An 18,254-nucleotide genomic window follows, 5' to 3' on the forward strand; every position below is an offset into this window, starting at 1 on the left:
TTTTTGTATTTTTAGTAGAGACAGGGTTTCACCGTGTTAGCCAGGATGGTCTCGATTTTCTGACCTCGTGATCTGCCCGCCTCGACCTCCCAAAGTGCTGGGATTACAGGCATGAGCCACCGCGCCCGATGGAGAGTCCCTAGTTTTAACCATATTGTCATTGAGAACTATGACCTTCAAAATTGCTTAAAAATCACTACTTGAAAAACTTTTTAAAAATGAATTTCTGTCCTTTGTCCTCTTTTTATAAATTCATATAGGTTCTTTCTGTCAATAAGGGTTTCTGCCCTCTGCCTGTGATTTAAAAATTTTTTTGTTAGCAATACAATTTTTTAAAATTATAAAACCCTTATAGATTATGGGTTTGTAGTAGTTTTTTAGAGTTTTTGGCAATATTTATTTTATTTTTACATATATGCCTGTAATACATCTTGAATTTATTTTTGAAAATTATATAAGATAGGGTTTTAAGTTTATTTTCTTCCAGATTAGTGGTTATTTGAACTGTCACCCTTAATAAATAATCAATTTTTCTGTCCTCAAATTGTAATAGTATATCATGGGTAAACACCATAGAAATATGTTACATTTCATTGGGGTGTATTTTTGGATTTTGTGTTTTGTTCCATGGATCTATGTTGACTTGATTACATTAGTTTTATTATATGTTTTGGATCTGGAAAGCAAGTATGCCTACGGCATTCTTTTTGAAATGACCATGGTCATTTTCAAACATTTATTCTTGTGAGTAATATTGTTTTATCCAGTTCTGATGAAAACCAACCCCTTTGGGATTCTAACTGAAATTACATTAAATTAAAATATAAATTTTGGGACCATTGACACTTTTATGAGATGAAGTATATCTTTCCATTTTTTCATGTCTTGTTTTACGTTCCTGAGTAAGGTTATATAGTCTAATTTCTGTAGCTCTTTGTCTTTTTTGTTAAATTTTCTAAGTTTATTTTGTTTTGTTTTTAGAGAGGGTCTCACTCTGTCACTCGGTCTGGAGTGCAGTGGGACGATCTTGGCTCACTGCAACCTCCACCCCCTGGGTTCAAGAGATCCTCCTACCTCAGCCTCCCAAGTAGCTGAGCCCACAGGCGTGTGCCACCATGCCAGGCTACTTTTTTGTATTTTTAGTAAAGATGGGGTTTCACTATGTTGCCCAGGCTGGTCTCAAACTCCTGAGCTCAAGCAATCTGCCCACCTCAGCCTCTCTGAGTGTTGGGATTAGAGTCGTGAGTCACTGCACCTGGCCTCATTCTAAGTGTTTTTATAATGATGTTCTTATTGTAAAAGAGGAATGTTTTTCCTATTTTTAGGCTTCACTTCCGCCCCACCCCACCCTACCTCCACCCCCATCCCTGCCCTATGTAATAGAGAGATTCGTGCTTTTTACATAAATATCTTGGGCACATTTTCTTCACTCTTGTTAACACAGTCTCTCAGGCTTTCTAAGTAAAACAGTCATATCACCAGGGGAAAAGGGGATTAATTTTAACATCTCCTTTACAAGAAAATGTTAATCAATGACAGTGACCACTCCTACTTCCTGATTTCAATTGTGATAATTGTATGTTTTGCCATATATAATTTGATTTTGAGTATTGCTTACAAACTGATGAGGAAAGGCCTAATAATTAAGGCTACTGATGGCATTCCTGAAGTTGTACAATGAAGCACCTCTGCAAATGACTCAACAAAATTGAAAATAAGATAAAATTTTTAAAATGCAATTCACAGCAAATCCAAACAGCCAACAAATATATGAAAAGAAACTCTAGTTCACTAAAATTAAGCAAATATAAACCAGATGAATAGCACAAAATAATTTTACTTCCATCAAACTTTAAAAATCCCAACTGTTAGTTCATTGTTGGTGGGGGTATAGGGCAAAGAGTACTCTGATGACTGGTTGTGGAAATGTGAATTGGCAGACTTTCCAGAAATATCTATTAAAATTAAAAAATGCATATACACCTCAATCTGATATTACCGCTCTTGAGATTCTATTCCAAACAAATCAGAGTACCAGAATGTAAAGAAATGTAAGCAAGGACCTTATTGTAATATTGTTCATAGCAGGGAAAGAAAACTGGGAGAAAAGATAACCAAGGTATAGTATTTTAGACGTACACACCTTGATGTGTTATATAGCCATTAAAGAGAGTGAATTATTAGTCCCAGAGCAGTTGATTTGAGGGCAGAGAGTGATCAGTGGATAGTGAGAGATGGGGTGGGGGGCAGGGGAAGTAGGGAGAGGTGAGGGAGGTTAAAAAGGGGAGAATGCAGTACAATATGGGATTTGGCAAATATTTCTTAAACAGGACACAATAAGTGGTAAGCTTCAAAAATAGAAAAGCTTGATTACATCAAAATTAAGAACTTTTTAAGCATGTGCTTATCATATGACCCAGCAATTGCATTTTGGGGGCTTTTATCCTAGAGAAATGAAAACTTAATGTTCACCGTGAAACCTGTACACAGATGTTCATAGCAGCTCATGGTGTTATAATAGCCCCAAACTGAAATCAGCCCAAATGTCCTTCAGTAGATGAATGGATAAACAACTGTGATTATATTCCATGGAAATTTACTCAGCTATAAAAAGGAATGAAAGCTAGGTATGGAGTTGAGTGGCCTGTAATTGCACCTACTCTGGAGACTGAGGCGGGAGGATTGCCCGAGGCCGGAGGATTGCCTGAGGCCAGGAGTTTGAAACTAGCCTCGGCAATATAGTGATCCGTCTCTTACTTTTTTTTTTTTTTTTTAAACTTAGTCTGGTGTAACAGTGCACCTCTCTAGAACCAGCTTCTCAGGAGGCTGAGGTGGGAAGATCACTTGAGCCCAGGAATTCAAAACTGCAGTGAGCTGTGATCACGCCACTGCACTCCAGCCTAGGTGACAGAGCAGGACCCCGTCTCTTTTTAAAAAAGAAAAAAAATATGAACTGTTGATACAATTACTTGGATGAATCCTGAGGGAATTATGGTGAGTTTAAAAAAAAAAAAGAAGACTACGTATTATATGTTTCTACCTATGTAACATTCTTGAGATAACAAAATTATAAAGATGAAGAACAGATTAGTAGTTGCCAGTGGGTAGGGAGTGGAAGAGATGGGGAAGGGAGGTGGTTGTGCCTCTAAAAAGTTACCTTAAGAGATCCTCATAATGGAACTGTTTTTTATGTTGGCTCTTCGGTGTTAAAGTGGTCACACGAGTCTGCACATGTGAAATAATTGCCTAGAAGTAAATGTACAGAGACACACACAAATGAATGCATATTTAAACATGAGGTTTAAAAAAGGTTGGTGAATTATATCAATGTTGATGTAGTTATCCCAAATGTTACCGTTGGGGGAAGCTGGGTGAAGGATAGACAGCATCTCTGTATTTCTTACAAATGCATGTGACTCTACACTTATCTCAGAATAAAAAGTGGGAAGAAATGGTTTCAATATTTAAAATGGAAAAAATTAAGGACAAGGGAGAACAGATGCCAGTTTGACAGAGTAAATCATTTGAGGCTTGATTTTTCCATTTGGGGCAGGGAATTGAAATAAAAGGTTAATAAAATAGAAATAAGCATGAAAAAATATTTTTAAGGTAGTGAACTACATAGTATAGAGGCCAATTTGTCTCACATTTTGTTTGCAAGTAAAAATTTTCTAGAATTAATTACAATAGCAACCATAATATGTTTGAGTTTCTGTTGGGAATATTTACTAGTTTTACTAGTTCACTGTTACATAATTAAATCAGTACATTCAACATTCATCTATCTTGATTAGAAAGAGCCAAATAGACCTATAGGTATCCCTAGAGCTGATTTAATTTTTCCACAGATTCTCTTTTTGTTACATTTAAATATAATATACATATCATAAAATTTGTTCTTTTAAAGGGTACAATTCAGTGGTTTTAAATATATTCACAAGGTAGTATCACTATCTAATTTCAGAATATTTCTGTCACCCTAAAATGAAACTCTACCCACTAGCAATCACTCCCCATTCCTCCTTCCAGCCCCTGAAAACCCCTAATCTGCTTTCTATCTTTATGGATTTGCCTATTCTGAGCATTTTATATAAATAGAATCATACTATATGTGGCATACAGATGAGAAATGCCTTAAAAGACATACCAGTCAGTTGTAATATATGGATCTTATTTAGTCCAAACTCAAACAAACTGTAAAAAAAAAAAAATTATGAGTCAGTTGAGGATATTTCAGCACTAACTACAGACTTGATATGAAAGAATTGTTACTTTTTTCAAAGTGTAATAAATTATATTGTGGGTATTCTTTTTAAAATAATCTATCTTTAATAATACATACTGAATTATTTCCTCATGAAATGAATGATATGTTGTCTGGGATTTCTTCCAAAATAATTCAGATGGGTTGGTGGGTAGTGTGTGGAGATACAAATGAAACAAAGTTGGCCGTGTGAGAATAATGGCTTGAAACTGGGTCTTGGGTACATGGGGTTCATTACGCTTTTCTCTCTTATTTTCATATTGTATTTGAAATTTTCCATAATGAAAAGTTTTTAGTTTTTTAAAATCTGAAGAAGTAGCTGGCCTCTTTAGATGGACTTCTAATTATTATGTTCTTAATGATATCACTTCTAATTATGCAGTTTCTGACAGGCTTGTTTGTAGGGTTGTTTGTAGGGTGGATTCTCTTCTTCTTCTTTTTTTTTTTTTTTTTTTTTTTTTTTGAGATTGAGTTTTGCTCTTGTTGTCCAGCCTGCAGAGTAATGGCACTGTCTCGGCTCACCACAACCTCCGCCTCCCGGGTTCTAGCGATTCTCCTGCCTCAGTCTCCCGAGTAGCTGGGATTACAGGCATGCGCCACCACACCTGGCTAATTTTTTGTATTTTTAGTAGAGATGAGGTTTCTCCATTTTGGTCAGGCTGGTGTTGAACTCCCAACCTCAGGTGATCCACCCGCCTCAACCTCCCAAAGTGCTGGGATTACAGGCATGAGCCACTGTTCTCTTCTTTAATGAAAGTGTTCCCAGTCTAATTTCTGTGTTCTCAGCGACTGGTGTCTTGCAATGATACAAGCATTTATAAAAGACAAAATTTCTTATTTTTTTTGGCATGAAGTAATACATTTAATTTTGAGACTGCCTTATTGGTATCTTATTTAAATGAGAACCATTTTCCCCATGCTTCTTGATGTGTGGGAGATTTGCCTTGACAAACTTACAGGTCATATGGGCAAAGTTTGAAAGGCATAGTATTTAGGAATTGTGCACTTGAATTCTCTCAAGAGCCCTCTAATTCAAAGAGTATTAAAGACCAATTTTGCCTTTTGTGATTTAAAAGGGTCAAATTTTTCTTCTGTCATTTTCAAAGAAAAATGTTCTTGTGGATACTGTTCATTACTTAATGAACTTTGTTTTGACAAACAGTAGTTTGTGTGTGCATGTTTTCAGGGTCTATTTTTATTTAATTAATGCTTTTGAAATACTTTAAGTATAATGCAGTCAATATGGCTAATCAGAACAGACATTCCAATATATTTAGATGTTTCAAAACGTTGTATTCCTAAGAGTGGCTTATAAGAATTTCAAAATTTTGGTTATGTATTAAATAGGTGAATGTTTATAAAAATTCTATCACTAAGTTGTTGTCATTTGCTTGTTTTGCTAGTTTGAGAGCTTAAATTGATGGGCGTATCATTGGTATAGCTTTGAAATTGAGCATCTAAAATGTACAGGTATAAGCAACATAATATTTCAATATCTTTAATACGCTCTTTGCTTTCTTAGGTTCTTCTAGGTTTGAAGAGTTCAAATTATCTACTAAAATATGAGAAATGAGGTTTAAGTTAAATATTTTCATCTTGAACTCTCTCATACATACCATTTTTTTCTTCTCTACACAATAATATATTGGATTCTTTTTAAATATTTTAATTTGGATAGAGTTGTTATATCATTTCTGTTTGTCATTTTAACCTGTGTTAGATTAAACGACCTCCATGTTTCCTAGAAGACTGTATCACCTTTCTATTTACTCAGGTTCTTTTCTTGATCTTGATTGGTTTGATTCATTCTCAATTTCACCATTTTCGTTAGAAGTGATAGAAAGTGACCTTTTTTCCCCTTCTCAATGCCTCTTTGAAAATAGATAGGCCATAGTTGCTTCTCTAGGGAATTTTGACAAGGCAAAAGTTTAGAAATAAGGATGGTGTGTCCTCTACTTGTATTTTGGTCAGTTAGACTAAGGTCGTCTGACTGACAGTTCTGGTCTCCTAAGAAAGCTTTTCCTCTCTCAGTACTTTAAAAATCACAGAAGTAAGTTTCAACTGATGTTTCATTTATTGTTCCTTTTGAAGTATCTTTCTTATTGACTTATAGTGGGTAATTACTGATTTAGGTCCAATAGTCTGTGATGTCTTTGTAGGAAATACCAGAAATGTTCCAGATTCTGCCCTATGGTTGTTAAAATGCTTGTATCAACAGACATTTGTATTGATATTTAATGTCAGTTGATACTGAATGTCAACTCGATTGGGTTGAAGGATGCAAAGTATTGATCCTGGGTGTGTCTGTGAGGATGTTGTGAAAGGAGATTAACATTTGAGTCAGTGGGCTGGGAAAGGCAGACCCACCCTTAATCTGGGTGGGCACCATCTAATCAACTGCCAGCTCAGCCAGGATATAAAGCAGGCAGAAAAACATGAAAAGGCTAGATTGACTTAGCCTCCCAGCCTACATCCTTCTCCCATGCTGGATGCTTCCTGTTCTCAAACACTGAACTCCCAGTTCTTCAACTTTGGGACTGGGACTGGTTTCCTTGCTCCTCAACTTGCAAACAGCCTATTGTGGGATCTTGTGATTGTGTGAGTTAACACTCCTTAATAAACTTCCCTATTTATCTGTCTATCTTATTAGTTCTGTTTCTCTAGAGAACCAAAACTAATATAATATGTGAGTCATGGGCAGAGTTGCAAGTGACACCTCTGGCTTTGTCAACATATGTCCTAAATTCCACATAATGAGTTTGGTGATTGTTTTAGGATATACTGTATAGATTCAGTATGCTAAGTCATTTCTTCCTCTTTCCATTTTGTTCTCTTTTCTTTATTTCTTTCTCCCTAAATTTAAAAAAAAAAAAAAAAATGAAAACTTTACCTGAAGTTTTGAGGGAAAGTTACCTGTAGTTCTTACTCTCCTAAACAACTAATTTCATTTTTTATTTATTACTTCCTTTGTTCATATGTATGAATGCTTCCTGTGATTAAAGTAATATTTTATGTGATTGAAATTACAGAGAAAGTTTATAAATCGTAACATTAGAAATAAGTCCTGAGACTCATGAAAAACATACTGTGGGAATAGAAACAGCAGGATGAACATTAGGAATTTGAGCCATATTAGACCCAGCTAGTTTGTCTAATTTCAAAAATAAGATTATTCAAATTATTTTAAGATGAAGTGTTTTGAGATATCTAGAACTTACCCTATAATTTGCCTTTGGGGTTTTTAATCTCTTTGGGTGGAATTAAATAATGCTTAATATACTTTTGCCTTGTTCATGTGAGTATTAAAAAGAATAGGATTCAGATGGTAAAGATCATGCTCGAGATTTTTTTTCCTATCATTTATTGGCTCTGTGATCAAGATAATACTCATTTCCTTTATGTGCTTCAATGGGAATAAAAATTGTTAAATCACAGAATATTTTAAGGATTAAGTTCAAAATGCCAGTGTTGGATTTACATACCATGCAAATGTCTGTAATTACATAGAGACATGGGTAACTAACTTGATAACTAATTGTATCTTTTTTGTGACTGTGGTTATCATTACTGTAACAATGTCCTTCTGTATAAATTTTGATAGTTTGATACATTGGACAGGTTGTGTACCTGACTCAAAGGTCCTGTGAGGAAACTAGGCTCCAGAGTGCCTGTCCATGATCACTCGCTCGTGAGTGACAAGGCAGTGCCAATGTATTTTTATTTCTATTTAAGTGTCCATTTTTGATAGGTCGTACCATAGCCATTTAGCAGCATGTTGAAACTTTTAAGCAGCATTTAAAATTTCCTTTGTCTGAACCAGAAATCACATCAACAGCATAATGTTAACTTGTTTCTGATTACAAAAATAACACTTGGAAAATAAAAGTGTAAAGAAGAAAATGTAAAAACCAGATTATTATTTTCCTATAGTGGAAACAACTGTGAGTGTATTGCCTCTTCATCTTTTTTTCTCATCACATGGTTATTTTCACTTACTCTAACATGAGTATTTTTCAATGTCTATTTTACCACCTTTCCTAGTCAAGTTTTGAAGTAAATACACACACACACACACACACACACACACACAAAATAAATTAGCATCTTTTTTGTTTGTTTTTTTGAGACAGAGTTTCACTCTTGTTGCCCAGGCTGGAGAGCAATGGCACAATCTTGGCTCACCGCAACCTCTGCCTCCTGGGTTCCAGCAATTCTGCTGCCTCAGCCTCCCAAGTAGCTGGGATTACAGGTGCACACTGCCACCACACCCGGCTAATTTTTTGTGTTTTTAGTAGAGACGGAGTTTCTCCATGTTGATCAGGCTAGTCTCAAACTACCGACCTCAGGTGATCCACCAAATAACTTCTTAAAAAAAGGTCAAAATACTCAACTATATTTTGCAAGCCAAAGGGTTATCTTGCAGAAGAAGTAGGCACTTGCAGATTCAGTTAGTAAAATCCTACTTATGGTTTGCTTGGAGAGGATAATATATACAGTGTCCTCAGCAGTCATTGCGGTGTGGTGCGAATAGCGCAGGCTTTGCATTCGGGCTGACCTGACTGAATCCTGGTCCCACTACTTGCTAACTGCATGATGTTGGACAATCACTTAACTTCTCTGACCTTTGGTTTCCTGTCTTTAAAATGGGATGAATGATACATACCATTCAGGGCTGCTTTAGGATTAGAGACAGCAAATATAAGTAAAGTGCCTGACCTGGTGTCTGGATGTGTTAGCCATAGGATAAGTGATAGTCAGAAGAAACCTAAGGCCTTAGGCTTACAAAACTGAAGTAATTTTGTAAAAATTAAAGGCAACCATGTTATAGCCGTAATTAACTAAGTAACTGTGTCTTCAAAATATTTATTTACATAATTTACCATTTTGCCTTTCTCTTGCAAATATGTTACTGCCCAAAGAGGAATGGAAAATGATGAAAAAGTAACTGTCTGGAAATGCTTTCTACCCTGGCAGGCCATGGTCCAGGCTACAGTGTTTACCTCATTTCAGGAAAGTCCAAAGCATGATGGGCCTGGAATAGGTCTTAGAGATTCACTGATGAGTTCCCAAGGAACATTCACAATCCAGGGCAAGAGATTCAATTCAGAAAATGCAAAAACCTTTTCACCACACTTTTAAAAAAAATTCAGAATAGGCTTCAGTGAACCCTATTGTGGGTGGCAGGAGTTGGGGTCAGGGGTATAAATTCTGAAAACTTGAGTTGTTTTATTGAACATAACAAATGTTGGGGAAAATTAAAAAGGTATTTCTTTTAGGCAGTAGGAGGTTAATACCTGACTGTGTCTGCAGAAAAGCAACATTGAGGCAACTTTTAAATCTTTATTTCCAAATAAGACGAGAAAGTTAGAGGAAATCACTCATGTCTGATCTAGAAAGAATTAGAGACATAGACATATCCCAAATAAGAATACTAGTAAGGTATTTGTTTCCTTTATAAAAACTTGCCTAATACCATACTTATATCACTTACAAATGCCTTACTAGTACGTAAGTGATCTAAGTATGGTATTAGGGAAGTTCTTATAAAGGAAGCAGGACAATATCTCTAAGAAAATGATACGTAAGTGGGTCTCACAGGATGAACAGAAATTCAGCAGCAAGGATAACTGCCTTCCAGGCCCAGTTAACTGTATATGTAAGTCAACAGTGGATTATGGAGAGCATGAGGAAGGAGTGTGGGTGGACAGTGAGCTTAGAGCCACTGCACTAGTACTAAGTTTGAATTACGGAAAAGACAGCAACGTTTTAATTTACATTCAAGAGAAATGTCGAAAATGTTATATAATGAGTAAAAGCAAAAAGAATAGCAGAGCCAGTCAATCAATATAAGATGATTATTTTAAACACAGAAAATACACTTAAATGTGCCTTTGCCTATGAAGGAGTGAAGGACATGCCATCTCAAAATATGTCAGATTGGTATATTGATTGTTTAGAGGTGAAAACTTTGGAGAAATTAGAATTTCATGAGGCTATGTGGACGGGATGCCTTCCTGAGCTAGGAGCTTCTGTATACAGAAGAGACACTGAATGAAATTGCCAAGATGATGATGTATATCCCCAAGGAGGAACAACTCTTTTCTTCCCAAGACTGCAAGCCTATTTCCCAGAGGATTAACTACTTCCTGTCAGGAAGGCTAGATGAAGACTTCCTGGAGCTGCCTTTCTTCCACTAACAGGACCCTGGGACCTGTAGGAGCACCCCATTTGGGACTGTGAGGTGCTTGAAGGGGTGTGGACTGGCATCCAGCAGTCACTAACACATAACTGGTGTGTAAAAGGCAGGCATTACATTAGAAGCAGAGTCAATCCTTTTTTTGGAGGTCCCACTGAGATAGGAACTTGGATCACTGGATTCAAAGAAACAGAGCCAATTCTTAAGATCACTTGGTGCCTTAAAGACACGCATTCCAAAGTCTAATGTGGTTGAAGAAAGTGGGCCAGGTGGTTGAAGAAAGCCATGTGGGAGCTCAACAGATCCCAAGGGCTTATTATGATGCTGCAGATGGTCTCCTTAGCATCTCAGCTCTTCTGCAAGGAAGAGCTTGGGTGTTAGGCCTCAGAGGCTGTAAGGTCCTTGGGTTACAGAGCAGGGGAGAATGAAGTTCTGTGACCCAGGGGTGGAGAGTACACTCTAGGTTTGCAGGCTGGTGGTACTCCCAGAGGAAAGCCAAGCTGCTTCTGCTGTGAGCGGATCAGCAAAGAGCCTCAGGCTGAAGGGAAAAGTGCACAGAGGAAGATATTTTACAAATCAGGTCAGTTTAGGCCAAGACTTATTATGCTCTACAAATTTTGAGGGGGGTGGGGAACTTTTTACAAACAAGTAGGGGTCTTGACATGTTATATATAAAGATTAAAATTTTTGATTTTTCTAAAAAAAAAAAAAATTAAAGGCCAAGGTTTGTCCTTTCCTGCATGCAGCAAGTGGTCAAGATCCCTCTGGGAAGAGTACCCTCTCGATACCAAGGTGAGAAAACAGCGCTTATCAGCAGAGACTTGGAATTGGAGGCTGCAATGGACCTGAATAAACATATTTACCTTATCTTCCATCTGTTTTACACACCCCCACACCATATATCTCCAGTGACTCCCCTAGAAAATTTACTTCCTCTAGCCAGATTTTTCTTGTCCTGTTATGTTCCTCATACTTATCACTCTGTGCCTAAAAATGTATAAAAGCATCTTGCTTTGGCCACTTCTTTGGACTTCACTTGCTTGTAAAGATCCCCATGTACATGCAAAACTAATAAAATTTGTAGACTTTTCTCTTGTTAATCTGCCTGGTGTCAGTTTGGCTCCCAGATCCAGCTGAAGAGCCTACTAAGAGCTAAAAGGGCACTGAGGGTGATCTGTTCTCCTCTACACTAAAATTGGACCAGTGTCTTATTCCAGTCCAACTAGTTGGCCAATGCTTCAAAGGAGAGTGAACTGCATTACCCCACATCAGAAATCTGTTAGCATAATAAGTAATCCGATTGATAAAACATCTAAACCATTTGCCATGACTTGTTCTGTAAAGTGTTTAAAATCCATCATGCCCGGAACTACTGATTCTCTCCAAGTTTCCATTATTCACCACTGATTTGGTTAAAGATCGCTTTTCAGAGAGAAGTTTATAGAAGTGGCAAAAAATACATATATATTTATATAAACAAATATAAATATTATATACATATATCTTTAAAATTAGTGATAAGAGACACTTTGGTCGCAGATCAGATAGGAAATAAGTAAATAGAAAAGTTGAAAACCTAAAACTCATGCTATTCTTATTACTTTATTTTCTCATAATTATTTTTTGATGTTTTCCTTTACTGTAAGCACTAGATGAGGAGCCAGGAAGCCAAGATTCTAGACCCAGCCATATCGCTTTCTACACATTGCCTCATCTCAGACACATCCTTTTACTTCTCTAGCCCTTGGTTTCCTGATCTCTAAAATGAAAGGATTTTCAAATAGGTTCCGCAGGATATAGCAGAGATGCTTCAAGGGCCACTCTGGAAGATGAAGGGAGGCCTCCTGCCAACCTTTCCCCTTCAGACAGAGCAGCTTCACTTTTATTTGTATTGTAAGTTGGGGCTGTTACAAGATTTTTTTTTTTTTTTTTTTTTTTTTTTTGACAAAAGGATTCTGTCACTTTTTAAAAGTTTGAAAATCACTGAGCTAAATGTTCCATAAGGGCCTATCCAGCTCAGAAAACCAGTTTCATAGCTGTAGAATGGGGATAACAATAGTTCCTTCTCTTAGGTTTCTGAGAGGTAAACAAGATATTACATGTAGAACAGGGCATAGAATGTAGGGAGCATTCATTGTGTTAGCCGTTAGTCTCTGCCACCCCTTCCCCAGCGGGTCCCACACAACTAAGACAGCATTTCCTGTGACTGCATACTTCAGAGTATGAAATGATGGCCTGAAAAATTGCCTGATCCATCTGCTTTATATCAACAACACCATAAAAATGTCTTGGACATGTTCTCTGTGAATTTTTAATATAGTTTATTTCTAGTTTTTGTACTTTGCCTTTTTCTCTCACAATTGAATTTTCTTCTTTCATTTCAGATTTTTAAAATAATTATGATAATGTATTTTTGAAAGTTAATGTGTTGGTGTGTTCCAGACTTGTCAGCTTGTGGGAAAGTGACATCAGCGTCCACCCGCTAACCCTGCCCTCTGCAACCTGCTTGGAGCTGCTGTTGATATTATCAAGGAGTAATGCCAATCTGCCTTCATCCCTTCGCCATATGAATTCCTTTCAGGTGAGCAATGGCTTCTTTTCTAGGCTGTGATTTCTCAGTTTTACTTGGAATTATTTTTCAAGGATCCTCTCTTTCACAGGAGATAGCCCGTGGAATTTCCCAGTTTCAAATCATATCAATAAGCATAATGCATGTATTGCTTTGTCTATATGTTTTTTGTTTATTTTTTGGAGGCAGAGACTCACTCTGTTGCCCAGGCTGGAGTAAAGGGGCACAATCTCGGCTCACTGCAGCCTCCGCCTCCCAGGTTTAAGCAATTCTCATTCCTCAGCTTCCCGAGTAGCTGGGACTACAGGTGCATGCCACCACACCTGGCTAATTTTTTGTATTTTTAGTAGAGACAGGGTTTCACTGTATTGCCCAGGCTGGTCTCAAACTCCTGAGCTCAGGCAATCCAACTGCCTCAGCCTTCCAAACTGCTGGGATTACTGGCATGAACCGCCGCATCCCACCTTTGTCTATCTTTTTTTAAATAAATGAACAAATAGAGGCTCAGAATTGACTAGGTAATTGTCTAGTTGTGGCAGAACTCACAGCTCTGTAACTCCAGGCTTTGTTCTCCAGCTCCCATCTTCCTTCTGGGAAATGGCCAGAAGATCTGGCAGACACTTGTGAATGCCACCTCCCTTCTGCCAAGTTTGCAGGAGACCCAGGAATCTTAATCTTTATTAGTGGGTTTGCTGCTGTTAGCCTGAAGTCAAATTGCCAAATGGATGTTTAACAGGATTGGTCTGTTTAAAGGTGTTCTACTTTCCGAGCCATTTCCCTCTCTCTCCTTAGCCCTCTCCCTTATCACTTCCCTACTGCCCTTGATATTTATTTGTTCTAGTCTAAGTCATTTCTGCAAATGTAGACTGGCCAGCAAGATGACCAGTAGGAAGACTCCCCACCTCCCTCACAGTCAGCTAATTGTCAGATGAGGTGGCAAATGAGAATTAAATGTTAACTTGTGGCTTAAGTTGTGGCCCTATCACTACTACATGTAATTGCACATATCTGCGACTCTTCACAATGGGAAAATACTCACAAGCCCTCTGGTGCTAGTGGTAATACAGCGTACGTTGCTGAGGAATATATAAACATGGGATTTTTCTACTTCTGGGTTTTTAATGTATCATAAGAAAACTTCAGGAGCATTGTATATTGCTTGGTACCTCTGTTATATGGTAAAACAAGATGTGGATTTTCCTATGAATCATATCTCAATAAATAGAAAAAAACTGCTCCAATCTTATTTACATTCTTCTCTTCTTGGAAATCTGTTACATGGATTGTCTCTGTGATGCTCTTCCTCTTTCTGAGCCTCAGGCACTCATAGAGTACAGTCTTTGGCCTTAGCATGCCTGTTTGTTTTTGCTCTCTATTGGTCAACTCCAATCCTGGTGTCTCAAAGGGACCTTAAATAACATCTTCTCATTTTGTAGGAGAGGAAATTGAAATCTGGAGCAATGGATTGAGTTGGCCAGGAAACACTCAGTGGGTCAGAGACCAAACTGGACTCACTCACCGGGGTTACTCCATCAGCCACCAACTGCAGTGCCCACTAAGGTCCTGGAGGTGGAGCGGGTGTGAGTGGTGGGTGGAGACAGGTTATTAGATCTGCCGTAGAATGTCCACAGCCTCCCCTTATTTTGCAGTAGTTTGTATTTATGTTATTTATTCATATGCTGCCTTAAACCAGATATGATTTAAAATTCTGTGTATCCATATTTCTTTAAGTTCTGCTCATGGGATTGCATAATGCAAAAGTTTGTATATGCCCACAAACGTTCATGGAGGGAGAGACAAGAAATTTAACAGTTGTATCTTTGAGGAGTGAAGCTGAGAAACAATAATTTTTTATTTCACTCCTTCCCTCATGTACTGTTTGAAATTTGCATGCCATGGGTGAGTGAGCAGCAAGAGAAATGACTGACTTAAAGGATTTTATGGCATATTGAGGGAAATAGGACAGTCATCCATGTCTGATTTAACTTAAGAGTAATTTTATTACAAAATAGCCTCAACACAAGTCTTAAAGAAATTAAAGGTATAAGAGTAATCTAAACCAAATATGGGAGGTTTGAGAGGAAGACCAATCTGTATTTCTTCCCTGCGAGACCCAGGAGGCCTTGCTCCCTTTAAGGATGTCATCTCAATCTCATGGAAGCACAGGTGCATGAAGCCTGGCCTGCAATTGGCGGCATTAGTGTGGTCTTAGCACCTTTAATTAGAGGAGCTCTTAGAGTGGTCTGAATGTTAATTACTCAATGCCCTTTTCTATTGGTGATTTTACTTCCTGTGGTTTTAGTCCCTTTTCTGAATATTACTGTCAGAAACACACATGCTTTCCCAGTATCACAGATAGAGAGAAACTTGGCAGAATCTTATGAGCTAGTTTGGTCCCTGCTATCACCGCTGGAAAGACGTATTCTTATAAGGAACATACCAGGAATCATCTTCCCTATGCAGGTCCTCACTCCCAGATGAAGGATCAGTGAAAATGGGGGAAAGTGTGTGTCAGGATTAGAAAGATGCTCTGCTTTTTCATCTTTGTACCACCCACTTCATCATGTATTATAATGGCAAGGAATGGGGCTTCTAATTTTGCCTGTGTTTAGGATTTATTTTTTTAATTGGAAACTCAGTTTCATGCACATTTTTTAAGAGCTATATTGGCAAGAGCTATAAAATAGCAGAATGACACTTGTTAAAGTTTGCTTTACATTTCCAATTCTCCTATTTTCTGGCTGAGTCACTGTGAGCAGTGCTTCTTTTTCTGTAAAGCTGTCATTTTAGGATTCACTTGGTGCTCCTGCTTGAGCTGTTATCACTGCTGAATCTCCAAAAGAAGAGTTTATCTTATTAATTAAAACAACATGATATGAAATTCTAACTTCTTAAATTACACTGTAACATTTCTCTCAGGCCAACAGGGATCTCTTTTGGTGGTTTTGTCACAATTATAGCTTCCGCTCTGTTACAGTACCTTACTATTTCTAATGTGATTATAAGCCAACAAAATGTAGGATTTGATTGAGATTCACTGACATATTGCTAAGCGTATACTAAGTTGTTGCAGTAGTCCCAAGAAGATGGATGGACTTATCATTCCTTATCAAGTCACTTCCTGCTTAAAATTCTTGCGTGGCATCCTGTTGCAATGAAAATAAAATCCAAACTCCTTATCTTGGCCAATAAGGCCGAGGAACATCTTGGCCCTGCCTCCCTTTCTGACCTCATCTCTGGCTCTCTCACCGTCACTCGGCTCCAGGCACACTGGCCCTATCTCCCTGTCCTTATCATGAGCTGGTTCTGGCTGTAGGATCTGTGGACTGGCTGTTTTCTCTGCTACTGGGAGAATACTCTGCACCAGGTCTTTGCATGGCCAGCTGCTTCTTGTCCTTCAGGTCTCAGTTCAGGTATCCCCTCTGAGGAGAGGCCCAACCTGACCCCCCTTCTTCACATCACCATTACTCTGTAACCTTACCTTGTTTAATTTTCTTCAGAGCACTTTCCACTCTTTGATCTTGTTCATTTATTTGTTTGCCTTTTTCCTCTACTAAAATATGTGTTGAATGAACGAATGAGGGAATGTCTGTTTTTGTTCAATATTGTGCCAACAGATTTTAGTATAGTGCCTGGATGTAGGAAGAAGTTAATAAATACTGGATGACTGGCCAGATGGCTGGATGGGTGGATGAAGGCACAATTAAAATGCAGATGGACACAGCCATGTGACATTCTAGAAATCTAAAAGACTGAGCTGGGTTACACAGAGGTATGTACAGTACACACTCAGGGCAGAAGCAGCAGCCCTTTCTCTGCTGGGGCAGTACTAGACTCAACAGATAAGGTCTGGATTTAAGACATGTCAACAAAGTTGAGCACAGATGGGTATCCACATTGAAACTGCAACCTGGTGTTTTGTACAAATGAGAAAAACTCAAAGAAGAGTTCAGCCCTTAGAAAGAGCTGGCAAGACTTAGACAAGCAAAATAATCAATATATAGGATGGGACTTTCTGGTTACTGGAGACCACAGTACCACAGTAGGGAATATGGGAATGATGCTCAAGCTTTTGTGCCAGAAACCAAGGCAGTCGGCATTAGAGGTGCAGATGGGTCCTCTGGAGCAGGCAAGTTGCAGCCTGTTGACGTTATTGCCGTTGCTAGTTTATTTCACTCTGTGTGCTTCAGAACTCTGGGGTTAGGTGGCACAAGGCCATTTCCATACCCATCTTGCTGGGCAACAACCAGCTCTTAACCTGAAGTCCTGCAATGGCAGCTTTAAATCTGGGTAAGATGTCTGCAAGGTAGAATCTTAAAAGCAACCAGGTTGGAACCAGGACTGGGCAAGAGCTGCTGGTTTTAATGGCAACTATGTATTTTTCCTAGAATCCTGGCCTGTTGCAGCTAGAAGGAATAATAAGTCTAATAATCTTATTTTTATAGAGAAGGAAACACATACCCAAGAAGGTTAAGCTGATATTGGAGACTGAAATTCTGATTTCTTAGTTGTGTTTTTGTGCTATAGAGAGTATGTTGACTTCTCTTTGGGAAGAGAGGGGATTTTTCTATATTTAGCATTTCTCTGGCCAAAGTAGCTCACACTTGTAATACCAGCACTTTGGGAGCCAAAGCAGGAGGATCACTTGAGCCCAGGAGTTCAGGTCCACCCTGGGCAACATAATGAGATGCCATCTATGTAAAAAATTAAGAAATTAACAGGTGTGCTGGCATATGCCTGTAGCTCCAGCAAATCAGAAGGCTGAAGTAGGAGGATTTCTTGAGCCCTGGAGGTCAATCCTGCAGTAAGCCATGATTGCGCCGCTGCACTGTGGCTTGGATGACAGCGTCAGACCCTGTCTCAAAAAAAAAAATTAGATATTAATAATCAGACAATAATAATATAAATTATAATAGCTAATTTTTTTTGAGTTCTTTCTGTTTTCCAGGTACTGTTCTCAATGATTTGTACTTAGTAGCTCATTTCATTTTCATGACACCTCCACGAGGAAGGTATATTATTATTTCCATTTCCATTTTACAACAGGTGCAGAAACTGAGCTACAGGAGCACAACGTGCCCAAGCTCACACAGCTAATAAGTAGAGGAACATGAGGTACAAGGTCTGGCTCCAGAACCCCTATTCTTAACCACTAAAAAAAACCTCTTTTAATAAGGTTGGTTAAACAAAGTTAGATGTTTTTAAGTGGCATGACTTGTCAGCCT

The 18,254-nt window shown here is 38.2% G+C and overlaps 1 protein-coding gene across 13 annotated transcripts in view; it reads left to right on the forward strand.

The window, feature by feature from the left end:
• UBE3D (ubiquitin protein ligase E3D) overlaps positions 1 to 18,254 on the forward strand; it is a 210,066-nt gene that overhangs the window by 99,756 nt on the left and 92,056 nt on the right. For 10 of the 13 annotated variants that reach the window (XM_065543795.2, XM_074037589.1, XM_065543796.1 and 7 more), the window contains one exon: positions 12,903 to 13,041. The exons of 2 other annotated variants lie outside the window; for them this stretch is intronic. In XM_065543795.2, the coding sequence (XP_065399867.1) occupies positions 12,903 to 13,041 (139 nt within the window). Of the gene's footprint in view, positions 1 to 12,902; positions 13,042 to 18,075; positions 18,145 to 18,254 lie in introns of all 13 variants that reach the window. One more of the 13 variants, XM_065543797.2, reaches the window with a different exon arrangement.

The sequence above is a fragment of the Macaca fascicularis genome, chromosome 4 (assembly GCF_037993035.2).
Source record: "Macaca fascicularis isolate 582-1 chromosome 4, T2T-MFA8v1.1".
NCBI lineage: Eukaryota > Metazoa > Chordata > Mammalia > Primates > Cercopithecidae > Macaca > Macaca fascicularis.